The following is a 12,759-nucleotide window of genomic DNA, read 5'->3' as shown; positions in this document are numbered from 1 at the left end:
AAGGTGCTTGTTACAAGTTAGTGCAAACTGAGGAAAAATGCTTTGGGAAGAATTTGAGAGGTGGGGGGTTCGTGTGGTAAACTCCAAACATTGTTTTGAAAACACACATTTACATTTAGTGCATAGTAAATGAAATAACTAACTCCAAAAGGAACAAGAAAGTTGGGAATGGCTTCCTTCAGAAGGTTCCAAAATGCAACTGTAGACCAGATGATCAGGGAGGATGCAAACACAACACAACGTTTGGCAGAGAGAGAAAGAATTGACAGGGGATGGTAGGTAGGTAAGTTTATTGTTTGTGGCCAAAGGCCGTTACAACCCATACACATAAAACACATAAAACACTCTAGCAAGTAAACATATGTACAAATATTAAAAGATTAAAATGATCTATGCAGAAAATACCAGTCAGATAAAACCATTGCTGTCTCTGGAAACAACTCTAGCCTGGATTTTCTTGGCTGCTAAGGCGAACAGAGAGACTCTATAAGAAACAAATGCAGCCGTGTCAGACAGGAGAAAAAACAACTTCTCTGAGTCTGAAGAGGAGTTTAAACCAATTAAAAACTCTTCTAGGAATTTATTCCTTGGCTCTGCATAAAGTGGGCAGGATAGTAGGTAATGTGGTAAATCCTCCACAACGCAAGCACCACAAATACAGTAGCGGAGGGCTTAAGGTGTTTCGGCCAGGTAGCGCTGTGGGCATATTTTGGAACCGAATTGAGGTGAAGGCTGTTCTGAGGTGGTGAGGGAGGATGTTGACCAAATAGGGCGCTCTAACATGGTCCTTCTTGAAAAGTTTAAACCAGGGGGAGAATTTAGAATAGGAGATCGCCTGCCTATCCATTACGGCGTCACAGTGGAACACCCATTCCCGAATGTTAAAGCCAGCAACCAGGACACCCTGGGAGTCATCACAAATGGAATAACATCGAAGGATGTTGTTATAGCTGGCTAGTGGTACAGCCTCATTTTTACACATAATTTCATAGCATAACCTGTGAAATAGATTGGTATTGTCGTTGCGCTCCTTCCTCCAGAATCTGAGCAGGGTTAGATGTACACGGGCTCTGACTGAGGGCAGGCCAAGCTCTGCTCGCATAAGAGCTGCAGGAGTACCTTTTGGAAAAGCTAAAATTCTCCTTAGGAAATGGTTTTGGATAGATTCCAAAGCTGTAATTAAACAATCTTTCCAACCCCAGACCTCTACACCATAAAGGAGCTGAGGAATAGCCTTGCTCAAGTATATTTTCAGTGCCGGGTCTATTAAGAAACCTCCTTTTGTATAGTAAAATTTCAGAATGGCACCGATTGGGGATGGTTTTCTTCACCTTCAAAGTGGCAAAGTCTGCTTCAGAACACAAACTTGGCAAATTTCTCTGTGGCGCCTCTAGAATAGCATCTCCGTACCTTTAGCAGATTTCACCACTTCAAGGTTTTGCCACTTTAACCACCATGCAAACTAAACAATTTTAATCAGAATAAGCCAAATGTTCTCCAGCAATTATTGTTTGGCATGAAAAACAAGCTTTCAGGGTACGTGCGTGTACAGTTTTCCTAAAGTTATAATCCAAAATCCTAACTTGTTGGCACCTGATTGCAAATTTGCCTGCCTTCTTCCTAAAAACGAAGTTGCCCTGAAGCCAACTGGATTTTACACAATGCTGACAAAAAAGGCAAGCAAAACTCATTCAGAGCGAGGGTAATGCCTGTTCGAGAGTGTTGTTCTCGCTCTGAATTAGCAGTGTGGCAAGGGCTTCCTTACTAGGAAGAAGGAGGCTTCAAAGTGGGGGAAATGATGCTGCAGCTGATCAGATCTGCAAAGAAACTCACGACAGAGTTGCTGTTTCAATGGCAGCAATGCAGTCTGAACATGCTGGAGAGGACCCTGCCTCTTCCCATCAAAAATTGGCTCCTTGAACATCACAAAAAGGAGGTCATAGGTCCAGAGGAGTTAGCCGTGTTAGTCTGTAGTAGCAAAATAGAAAAGAGTCCAGTGGCACCTTTAAGACTAACCAACTTTACTGTAGCATAAGCTTTCGAGAATCACAGTTCTTTTCATCAGATACAAAAAGGAGGAACTCTTTTTTGCAGAGAAGCAAGTTCTGCAGTCCCTCATCCCGACATACATTCGGGGCTGAGACCTAATTTTTTATATAACACCGGCCGAATTGCAAACTTCAGTTATGAATGCTTAGTAAATTGTTTCTAGCAAAACCTAAATGCAACGTGGCATTTAACTGTGAAGGAACTGTGTCCCCATCTGAAACTTGAATCTTCCCAAAATGTTTTCCTAATGAAGAAAAGCTGAGTGATTCCGCACACGTTAGATAATGCACTTCCAATCCTCTTTATAGATCATTTGGAACGGATTTTTCCGTGTGCGGAACAAAAAATCCACCTCAAACGATTGATAAAGTGCATTGAAAGTGCGTTATCCAACGTGTGCGGAATCAGCCGCTATATGGCTGGGATTCTTTTTTGGAAAGGAATTTTAAGATGGCCAACTTCTGTTGTATATTGTGTGCACTTGCATGTGGGCTCTAAACACATATATGTATATCGTAATGTCAGCATAGTACATAAAATATTTGTGAACTTAAATGTTCCACTTGATGTAAAAACGTGTGTGTTTATGATCACTTCAGAAGTTTAATGTTCCAGATGTTGTAGAACTATTTCTAATACGCTGAAATGAAAACTCAGTTAATGGGGTGGGAGTTGAATTATTTGGGTTTCAGATTGTCACATGACAAAAATTCCTTCTCTCCTTGTCTTCAGTTACTTATGTTTTGAAAGCTCCAAATCCGGTTCCTCTAAAAGAAATAAGGTTATAAAACTCTCAGATATAACAGATATTCAAAAGGTACGTCCACGATCTTACGGTTTCTTCATTATTGTGCTTTTAATTCTTCCTAGGTTGGAGGGAAGAGGAATTGCTACCATTTCATGGTTAAATCTTTCTCTTAGAAGGTGTGTGTTGAGTAATGATGACTGTTTTAAAGTTTTGATGCCCCAAATGGATCTGGCCTTGCCAAATTAAACTCTTGTAAGTTTCTGATTCAGTGGGAGAAGTTGAGTGCACGCTCTCATTGTATGCTTAACTGTGGCTTCCCATTATTGCAGAATTCTAACTGACTTTGAGATGTATTTGGGGAGTTTAAGATATGATATAAACTAGCTCTGTTAAGCTTCCAGAGGATCTCATTGGTGGACTATATTGTTAAAGCTAATCAAATCAGAGATTCAAATGAAAACTTGGCTGTGGGCAAAAAGGATTTGCATTCCTATGGGTTTTATAATGCCATGCCTTGCTTACTGAAGGATATCTCGATGAGTTCATAGAATTTTTGGCATTCCACAACACCTACCGTTCTTCATTTTTGACCGGTGAGGGAGAATCTATATTTATGTATGCTCAGTATTAATGATCTAAGTCAGTGGTTCTCAACCTTTTGTATCTTATGTCCCACCGATAACTGTCAAAGAACCTGGGTCCTACCTACCATGATAGAAAAAAAAATCCACTTTTTCTGAGAAGGATATGTATTTTTTTACAGGAATCTTGTCGTTACTACTAGCAGGCCGAAAGGTCACAGATGCATAATTTGTAGCAGGCTAGGCAGGGTCAGCAGGAGATGGTACATCATGCTTGCCATGGGGATTGGGGGAGAACGAATTCTTAGTAATTGTGATGAAAACCACGTGCCACTGGTTGAGAATCACTGAATCGATGCAATGCCTTAGGTTTTGATGTGGGACTCGGCAACTACAGTTGCTTCACTGTTTTACCAAATATTGAGGCATTACCTTTTACCTACGATTTTATAAGCTATATCCCTTGCTTTGTGTAAATTCTCTGACACTTTGAAAATAGCTTCACTTACTCTTTGTGTATGCCTCTGGGTTCAAAGCAAGCACCTGATCAGGTATTTCATATAATTGCAAAAGCACAGCTTTTCCAAGATACTCTTCTGACGTTATCACCTCAAACTTGGCCTACACACTAAATATATTTTTCTGGTCTTTATATATTCTACCATACTATTTTACCTAACTATCCTGACCACTGAAACCAGGGCTCATTTCGAGGGGGAACGCACAGGAATGCAGTTCCAGCAGTTCCCCAAAGAGGTCACATGTCAGGTGGCCCCACCCACCTGACTCTCAGCCATTTTGGGCCCGTTTCATCCTGGATTGGGGCCGAAACGGCCCAGATCAGGCTTCTGATGGGTGGTGGATCACTCTCCTGTTCAGCAGCAGCCCAATTCTGACCATTTGGGGCCCCTTTTTGGCCCTTTTCAGCCCCTTTTTGCCATTTTGGGCCCAATTTTGGCCCTGAATGGCCAGGATTGGGTCCAAAGCAGCCAAGTTAGGTGATGTCAGGGGGTGTGGCATATGCAAATCAGTTATGCCAATGACACATTTCTGGTGATGGCAAGGGGCGTGGCATATGCTAATGAGTTATGCTAATGAGTTCCTCCAGCTCTTTTTCTACGAAATGACCCCTGACTGAAACAATGATACCCTGACACAAGGATCCCTTTCCAAGTTCAGCACTGCTTAGATTTGAGCTTTTAGGCATGACCTTCGCTCATCTAATGTCTCAGTAAATAAATATGCCTTTGTTTATTTTGTTCCCTTTGTTTTTAGTACAAAGTGCTCTCGGTTCTTCCCGGATCTGGGATGGGTATTGCAGTCTCAACACCATCTACTCAGAAAGTAAGTAGGCAACCAGAAAGATCTTCACTATTTTGAGTATGCCTTCTTGCTCAGAAATACACATGGGGTTTGTTTTGGTTTTTGGAGCACCTCTAGGATAGCTAGACCTTAATTTTAGAGGTTTAATCATGGCGCATTCCGGCCAATTGTTCTAAGAATGGGCGGCATACATTCCTAGTATCGCCTCATCTGTGCACAGCGCTCCTGAAGTTCTGTAGTTACTTGACTTGAAGGAAAATTGGCAATGACTTTGCTCTGCAACTTCACCATAGATTTTGGCTCTGTGATGGAGAGCACTGTTCTGTTGCACTGTGTTCAGTAGTATGTGCGCCACCCTCTGGAAGCACAGTCCACAGCAGCTTCTAGAGTTCTATGCAGTGATACCAGATAGTCGAATAGGATTCTTTAATTCAGATTCCACAGCCACACTTGCGCAGTCTTCCACATAGGTAGTTTTAAGCTACGTATTTCTGTTGTAGAAGAACCGTTGTTCTTTCCCGTTTACAAAGCACTCATTTCCGAAAAGCAAGATCAGAAGAAATGAAGGCTAATAATTCTGTAAAGTGAGACTACAGCATTTTGTGGTCCTGATTGTTCGGTATACAGAAATTCAAACTGCAGCAATAAGACATTAGTCTTGACATTGTGTGCCGTTTCCATTTTCTGGATTGGAGAACAAACCTGAGAAATGCAGAGTGGTCCAGCCCGCCCATCAGGCGGGCTGGACAACTTCAAGCTTTTCTGGATGAGGCAAATCCTTTATATCCTTTCCAATCCGGTTTTAGGCCTTTGTTGTGCCACTGAAACAGCCTCGGTCATCCCTGGTGGATGACTTGCACAGGGAGATGGGCAGAGGGAGTGCGACTCTGTTGATTCTCCTGGACTCCTCAGCAACTTTCGATACCAACGATCATGGTATCCATCTGGACAGCCTTTCCGCCTGGGATTGTGCGGCTTTTTTGGTGGTGGTTCAAGTCCTACCTGGAGGGTAGGTTTCAGAAGGTGGTGTTGGGGGACTCCTGTTCAGGCTTTTGGCCTGTGGAGTTCTACAAGGTTCCATTTTGTCCCGTGTGCTTTTTAAGATCTACATGAAGCTGCTCCGGAGATTTGGGCTGGGTTGTCACCAATGTACAGATGATACTCAGCTCTATCTCACACTCCCAGTTGATCCCAGGGAGGCTGTAGAAACCCTGTACTGGTGCCTGAAGGCCGTTTTGGAGAGGATGTGAACTAATAAACTGAAGCTTAATCCCTACAAGACAGAGGTGCTACTGATGAACGGAAGGTCTGACCCAGGATTTGAGGTGTCATCCATTCCTGATGGGGGTTGCATTCCCTTTGAAGAACAGGTCTATAGATTGAGATGCTGTTGCAGTGAGCGCAGAGGCTGTAGCTGCTCAGAGAGAACTGCGTCCGAGGCCCGGGGGGGGGGGGAAGAAAATTTAATATGGGTTGTATTTTGTATTTTGCAAGGTCAACCACTCCATCATTACTTTATGAAGGCTTAAATTTTTAACCATGGCAGTATGAAGGGAAAACATTGTAGTGTAGTGTTTATTGTTTGTATGTAACCCCCCCTTTTTTTCCAGCCCTCCTTCCCCTTTTCTTTCTTCTTTCCTGTTTCCCCTTTCCTAGTACTTTTGTAGATTTTTTGTAGATTTCTGTTTTAGATATTAAAAAAATAAAATAAAAAAAAAGATTGAGATGCTGTTGGACCCCGGCCTAATGCTGGATAATAGGCTAGAGATGCTTTTTATCACCTTTGACTTGTTAGCCAGCTGTGACCTTTTCTGGGCAGGAAAGATTTGGCCACTGTGGTATATCTAGATTATATTACTGCAGTGTGTTTGGTGGGGCTGCCTTTGATTATTACATTGCACATTTCAGCACTTTGCACTTTATATAACAAGAAATATTTTTTAAAATATACAAAAATATTTATTAATGTACTATTGAAGAATCTATATATATATATCCCCCCCCTTCAGGGGAGGGTCTTTTCCCTTAATTGTTACTGGTTTTGCACTGAAGGAGCCCTCACATTGTTAGTTTTGAAAAGAGTTTGGAAACTTCAATGGGTGCAGAATACTGCAGCCAGGATGCTGACTGGAGTGGGCCGTAGGGAACTATCACTCCAGTCTTAGCTCATCTACACTGGCTCTCAGGTTGTTTCCAGGCACAATTCAAGGTGGTGGTGCTGGCCTTTCAAGCCCTAAATGGTTTGACCCCAGCATACCCGAAGGACTGCCAACTCCCTTATGAACCCACTTGACCCCTGCAAACATTTTAGGAGGCCCTGCTTTGGGTGCCCCCACCTTCCAAGACTAGCAGTAGCAACAAAACTCTGGAACTCTCCCCAGAGAGATTTGCCTGTCCCCTTCTGTTGCTGTCTTCCGCTAGCAGGGGGAAACTTTTTTTATTCTCTTGGCATTCCCTCAGTGATCTTCAATCCTTCCCCAAAGATTTTTTTAAAAAAATTTGTATTCATTTTAAGGTCTGGTTTAAAATTGTTTTAATGATGTATTTGTGTACTGATTTTAATGATGGTTAAGATGAGATTTTAATTCGTTAGCTACTTTGGGGGCCCTATCAGAGCAGAAAGGTGGGGTAAAAAATCTTAGAAATAAATAGAAATAAATAAAAATAAAGGCAGCTCTCCAATTTAACAGTAGGCTCATTCAGAATATTCTGAAGCGGAGTGTGATTTTTCACAAAAATATTTGTGTTTTTTTCTAGAATGTTTTGCTGTTGCAGTTGCATCTGCTTCTGTGTTGAAATCTGCCACATCATAAAAAAAAATTTATTCCTGGGTCTGCAATAATTGAAGTGTGTGTTTTAATTCGTTTGCTGTTGTATGTGTGCTTGGTTTGAGAAACGTCAATACTATTCTAATAATATTCTGTGTAAATATGGAATGTATTTAAAATAGTGACGTAAATAATTTTTCTTGTTTTAATATTTGTATTTTACCCTTGAAATGATAAGTTTTAAAGCAAAATCATAACAATCTAGTTGTCAATAATTGCCAGAGTGGGATTGTCCCTCGGGGCACAGTCGTAGGAGTCTTTTCATCTCAATGGCATGCTGTCTTGATGGCTAGGAATGGGCACAAACCAGAAAAAAACTGAACCATGTGGTTCATCAAATTTCACAAACCACGAACTTTCGTGAACCTGCCCCTGGTTCGCAAAACAAACTGGTTTGTTTGGTTCATGAAAACGGCACATCCGGGTCAGAAAATCATCACTTCCGGGTCAGCAGAAGGTCACTTCCAGGCCAACAGAAGGTCTGCAGGAAGTCCATCCCCTGTTGCCTAGGAAACTGATTGATTGGCACCAGGCTGCCTGCAGCGACTAACCAAAAAACGAACCAGCCTTAAAGTTCATGGCGATTCGTCAAAAATGGGATCTAACCATGGTTCGCGAAGCATGAACCAGCCCGGTTCGTGCTTAATTTTTGTTCGTATTTCGGTTCGTGCCCATCTCTATTGATGGCACCCGGCTGAAGCCAAAGGAATGTCCATAATTTGGTGGTTTGTTAACTTTCCTGTTTTCTGTCTCTTAAAGCCTTTAGTGTTTGGTGCCATGGTACATCGAGACGAAGCTTTCGAGACCATTTTCAGCCAGTATATGAAGATAACTTCTGCAGCATCCTCCAGCGAAAGCTAGTACATCATCTCCACTGGTTCTCCCAGGAGGACTTCCTTTTTTTAATTTGGTTTACTCTGTTGGTCACGAGGGCAAAGGTGGAACGCCCTTCATCAATTCTGCAATAATTTCCTTCATTGCACATACCTTGTGTTACATGAGCGTATTTTATATATGCCTTCATGTTTTTGTTTTTTAAAGCTTTTGTAAAAAACAAAAAAAAGGAAAAAAAGAAAGTGCTATCATCACTCTTCGCCTTGCACATTAAGCACTTTTAATGTTTATTTACTGGCATTAGAAAAAAAGCTTAGGAAGCTATTTGGCAGAAGTTGCTCGAGTCCCGACCAAGGGAGATTCGTTGTCTAGCCCCGGGATCCCGGGATGTGGTGATACATTCTCTTCTTCCTCCACTTTCAGCCCAGCACTCAGTTGTGCATGATGTGTGATGTTCATGTACAGCATAACTGAATACAGGATTACAGCCTGACATTGTAAAACAAGTTAACAAGCTTGTGAGAGGTCACTGTTTTACTAAACTAATCAATATATAAATAATATTAGTTGAAGGCATAAATAACCAATAGTTGTTATTCAAACAAACTTTCTTACTAACTCCTGTACCTTTCCAAAGGACGCCTTTCCAGGCAAGGCAAAGCCGTTGTCCTTCCCGCTGGCTGGGTTTCTGGCATGGCAAACTGTAGTACCACGGAGAGGGAAAAGTTTGACATTTTAAATTTGGTTACCTCAGAATGTGTCAAGCCAGCTATATTTCTGCTGAGATTTACTCTGGAATATTTAGGAATTCTTCATTGTGAGTGGTTTGTGAGGAGTTACGCCTCAGCACAGTGAGAGGAAGGCCTGTTCCTTCCCCTCCCCCCAACCTTGTATACTCCCCAGTAAAGGCATTTTGCTACTGTGACAAATGAGGGTGCTGTTTCAATGGGACGCGTCATTTGGAGCGATTGGTGTCATGCCTCTTTGTTTCAAGGGCCATCTTTGCTGATATAGGACAGTGAGCCTGCCTTGTCTTCTCTGAAACCAGTTTTTCGTCCTTGACATCCAGTATCAAAAATATTTTAAAGTTATGATAACCTGTATATTCTGTGTACCAAAAGCTCACCTAGGGAGTCTTTAACTGCGCATGATTCCGGAAAATCCATAGTCGGGCCTTCACGGTATTTTTAAAAGATGTATGGGACCCTGGTTTTGGATTGCAGCTGTGATGTGGGGAGAAGAGGGGGATGTCTTCTCTCCCCGCCGCTTCAGCGCCAAAAAATGCCCATTCATTGGTCATTTTGACTGGTGAAACCAAGTGGAAGCTGAAGGCGGAACATCTCTTCCCTTGCGCTGCTGCCCTGATCCAAATTATTTCCCCCTAAAAAGATGCTTGGATGATCTGATCACAAAATTCACAGCATCGCATGTGAATTTAGGCCTCAGAAGTTCAGGTTTCCACATCAGACTAGCACTACTACAATGTCCATGTTTACTTTCCCCTCTGCTTTCTTATTTCAGTGACACACTTGATACTTGCACAGATTCTCCAGTTCTTTAATGTACTCATCACTGGACCTTCTTGCTAGCTTTCACACTTTTTTCTACCATAACAAACTTTAAAAATGACAGCTTTGGGTCAAGAACGAATGGAATGCATAAATCTTTTCTACTTTGCCATTTCCCCCTTTCAGTTCACCTACTTCCAGTTTAACAACACCTCCCAACTGGTTTCTACTTGCTTGCCACGATAAACGTGCTACTGCAAGTTTGAGGGTGGGGGGAGGTGTTGGAGGTGGATTTTAAGTGGAATACTAATCATCAGGGAAACTATTGAGCACTCTTCCAATATAAATATACCTATCCCCAAGTTGGAACGCCTTTTAAAAAGATTCCTTTTAAAAATCAGTTATCTTTTTAAAAAGTAGGAGTAAAAGGTCCTCCTTTTAAAAAGCAGTTATCTATCCATAAACTTGTTTTAACATTGCAGATATAGAAAAATGGGTTTGTGTGTACTTTTGGATTCAGTACTTTTGGTTCCTCTCACCGTAGAATGCTACTTTCCCACATTGTTTATGCTCTCGAAGGAATAATGAATAAATACATGGGTAAAGTAATCTGGAAAGAATTTTACAGGTAAATTTTCATGTACTGAGAGAATCTCCTGTCCAAAGGACTTAAACGTGATTAATCACTTTTGAATTGTTTGTCTGAATCTGAAATAATGGTAAAACACTGATCATATTAATAGAAAAATGTTCTCAAGTAGCAAATATACAAGCTTCTGTAAATTAGGCAATATAACTTCATTTTTTAAAAAGATAAGAAGAATCGTGATTTATATATGTTTTCAGATAAATTGGGTGAAGGTATTGGAGATAGCAATAGAATAATCCCAAATCTGTTTTTTTTTTAAATTAGGTTTGTCAATTATCAGCCCAGAATTTAAACAAGGTAATAGACTGTGGATAAATAAGCATTAAATTACCTTAATGTTCTGTATAACACAAATTAGAATCACCGCATATTGAGTTTGTCTGTGGCGGGGAGAGATCCCTTGGGTGTTCACAAGCTTCTCGTTTTTTGAAAAACACAATATATTTTTTACCGAGTAAACTGTTTTTTCTTATTTTTGTATCCTTTTTTTCAAATGTAATATTTATTGTCACTCTGATCAGAAGAATACTGGTTCTGGTGTAAATCAGGTAACGGCACGTATTACCTCCTCCCTTATTGGCCAACTAAAGTATTGTTTTAGAACATGGATTCTAGAACCCATGAAATCCTTTCCAGTTCTGACATGATGACACCACAATACGCAACTGCGTGTATTTTCAGAAGGGTAGTAATATCGAAAGGTAGAATTCCAGGATACCGGACAGTTTTTAATCTCTCCCACCTCCTTTGATATTAGTGATACAGGCTTACGTTCAGGATTCAGCACTCTTGACAATGCAAAGATTAAAACAGAATTGTTGAAGTCATAAATGTGGTGCAAACTGTAATGCAATGGTAGTTCATTCCAATATCAAGCGAATGAGGAGGATCTCTGGAGAGCAAGTGACAGGCATACTTGCACATACTTTTGCGAAGTTCAACTTTACCTTGTGCAAAAGAACTGCTGCAAAATTAACTGCTGTTGTGTGATAGGCTCTTAATTCCAGTGCTCCAAAAGTAGCTTGAAGACATCTCTGCTTTTTCTTTCCTGTATCTTGAAACGTTTTAACATTTGTCATCCTATTGTATGTTTGTAAAATTATTCTCATGTAGAGTCTGACTTTATCTCCTGACATGGAATTTGTGGTCTGGCGCAACTGAATGCAAGTTCAGTAGTGCTACTTAATTATGAAGTGTTATTTTTCAACATCATTTTTTTTTTAAAAAAACCCAATTATTTCATATTTTGGCTGTGTATATGTGTTATTCTGATAACACCTGTGGCTTATTGGTGAGTTCTTTGTATTTAACTGGATAACTTCTTTACTGGAAGCGGAGTGATCAAGTTTGAGATCCTTTCTCAGGAGCAAAGGGAGATGACAACTGATCACATGGAATGGTTCCCCTTTAAATTTCCAGGTACAGAAGTTACATTACGTGTAAGTACACTTTTGACTTTTGTGAGGCGAGATTTGACTCTCCGTGAGTGACATAGCGACAACGTACAAAGTCGGCCATGATTTCTGCAAACCAAAGCTGTGCAGAAGGTGGAACTATAAACCTCGCAAACCCTCAAAGCAAACAAACCTAACAGTTTATAACAAAGGATGTACAATTTTGGCAGACGTTTTATTTCTGCTACTGATCACTAGAATGGATGTGAAATGATTTTTATGTCTGAAGTTTGAGGCCGTATTTTGAAGTTGTAAATAGTTCCATTAGAAGTGTAACTTTTGTTCCTCAAGAGACTTGTACTGTATGAAAAATTTAATTGAAACAATTTGCCCTGTACATTTTTTAAGAGAATCTTGTTTGTTTAAAAAAAGGGGGGGAAGGGGTCTTGGTATAAATTATAATTTTTATTTAAATAAACCCTAAAAATGCTTCATGCTACAAGGTGTGTCGGTATTTCATTATGCAGTGTGAGACGTTTGCTTTGTCTGTGATATCTTAAGCCCATGGTTTTCAACCTAGAACAGTGGAGAAATCTACCTTATTGGTCCAAGTGCCAAGAAAGAATGGCCTACCTGTAAATGCTAATGTGCCAGGAAATAAAATGGGGGTGGGGTGGGGTAGAGGAAGGTTGTACTTGGCCAGGTATGCTTAGAGCAAGCCAAGCCCCCAGAGGTTCTGCTGCTACCTGAATTGGCTTCCTTGCAAAGAAGAGAATTGTGGGCAGAATTAGCAGCAAAGAAGACAGCTATGCGAGAAGGGTAATGATGGGATCTTCTCGCCAATT

The 12,759-nt window shown here is 40.8% G+C and overlaps 1 protein-coding gene across 3 annotated transcripts in view; it reads left to right on the top strand.

Moving 5' to 3' along the window:
- The window catches only part of GRAMD4 (GRAM domain containing 4), a 124,692-nt gene extending 112,954 nt beyond the window's left edge, over positions 1–11,738 (top strand). For 2 of the 3 annotated variants that reach the window (XM_054988365.1, XM_054988364.1), the window contains exons 17-19: positions 2,782–2,866; positions 4,654–4,722; positions 8,289–11,738. In XM_054988365.1, the coding sequence (XP_054844340.1) occupies positions 2,782–2,866; positions 4,654–4,722; positions 8,289–8,390 (256 nt within the window). In that variant the 3' untranslated portion in view covers positions 8,391–11,738. Of the gene's footprint in view, positions 1–2,781; positions 2,867–2,919; positions 2,974–4,653; positions 4,723–8,288 lie in introns of all 3 variants that reach the window. The other variant, XM_054988366.1, reaches the window with a different exon arrangement.
- The last annotated feature ends 1,021 nt before the right edge of the window (positions 11,739–12,759 follow it).

Source organism: Eublepharis macularius, chromosome 9 (genome assembly GCF_028583425.1).
Source record: "Eublepharis macularius isolate TG4126 chromosome 9, MPM_Emac_v1.0, whole genome shotgun sequence".
Taxonomy (NCBI): domain Eukaryota; kingdom Metazoa; phylum Chordata; class Lepidosauria; order Squamata; family Eublepharidae; genus Eublepharis; species Eublepharis macularius.
This window is presented reverse-complemented; position numbering and strand designations above follow the sequence as displayed.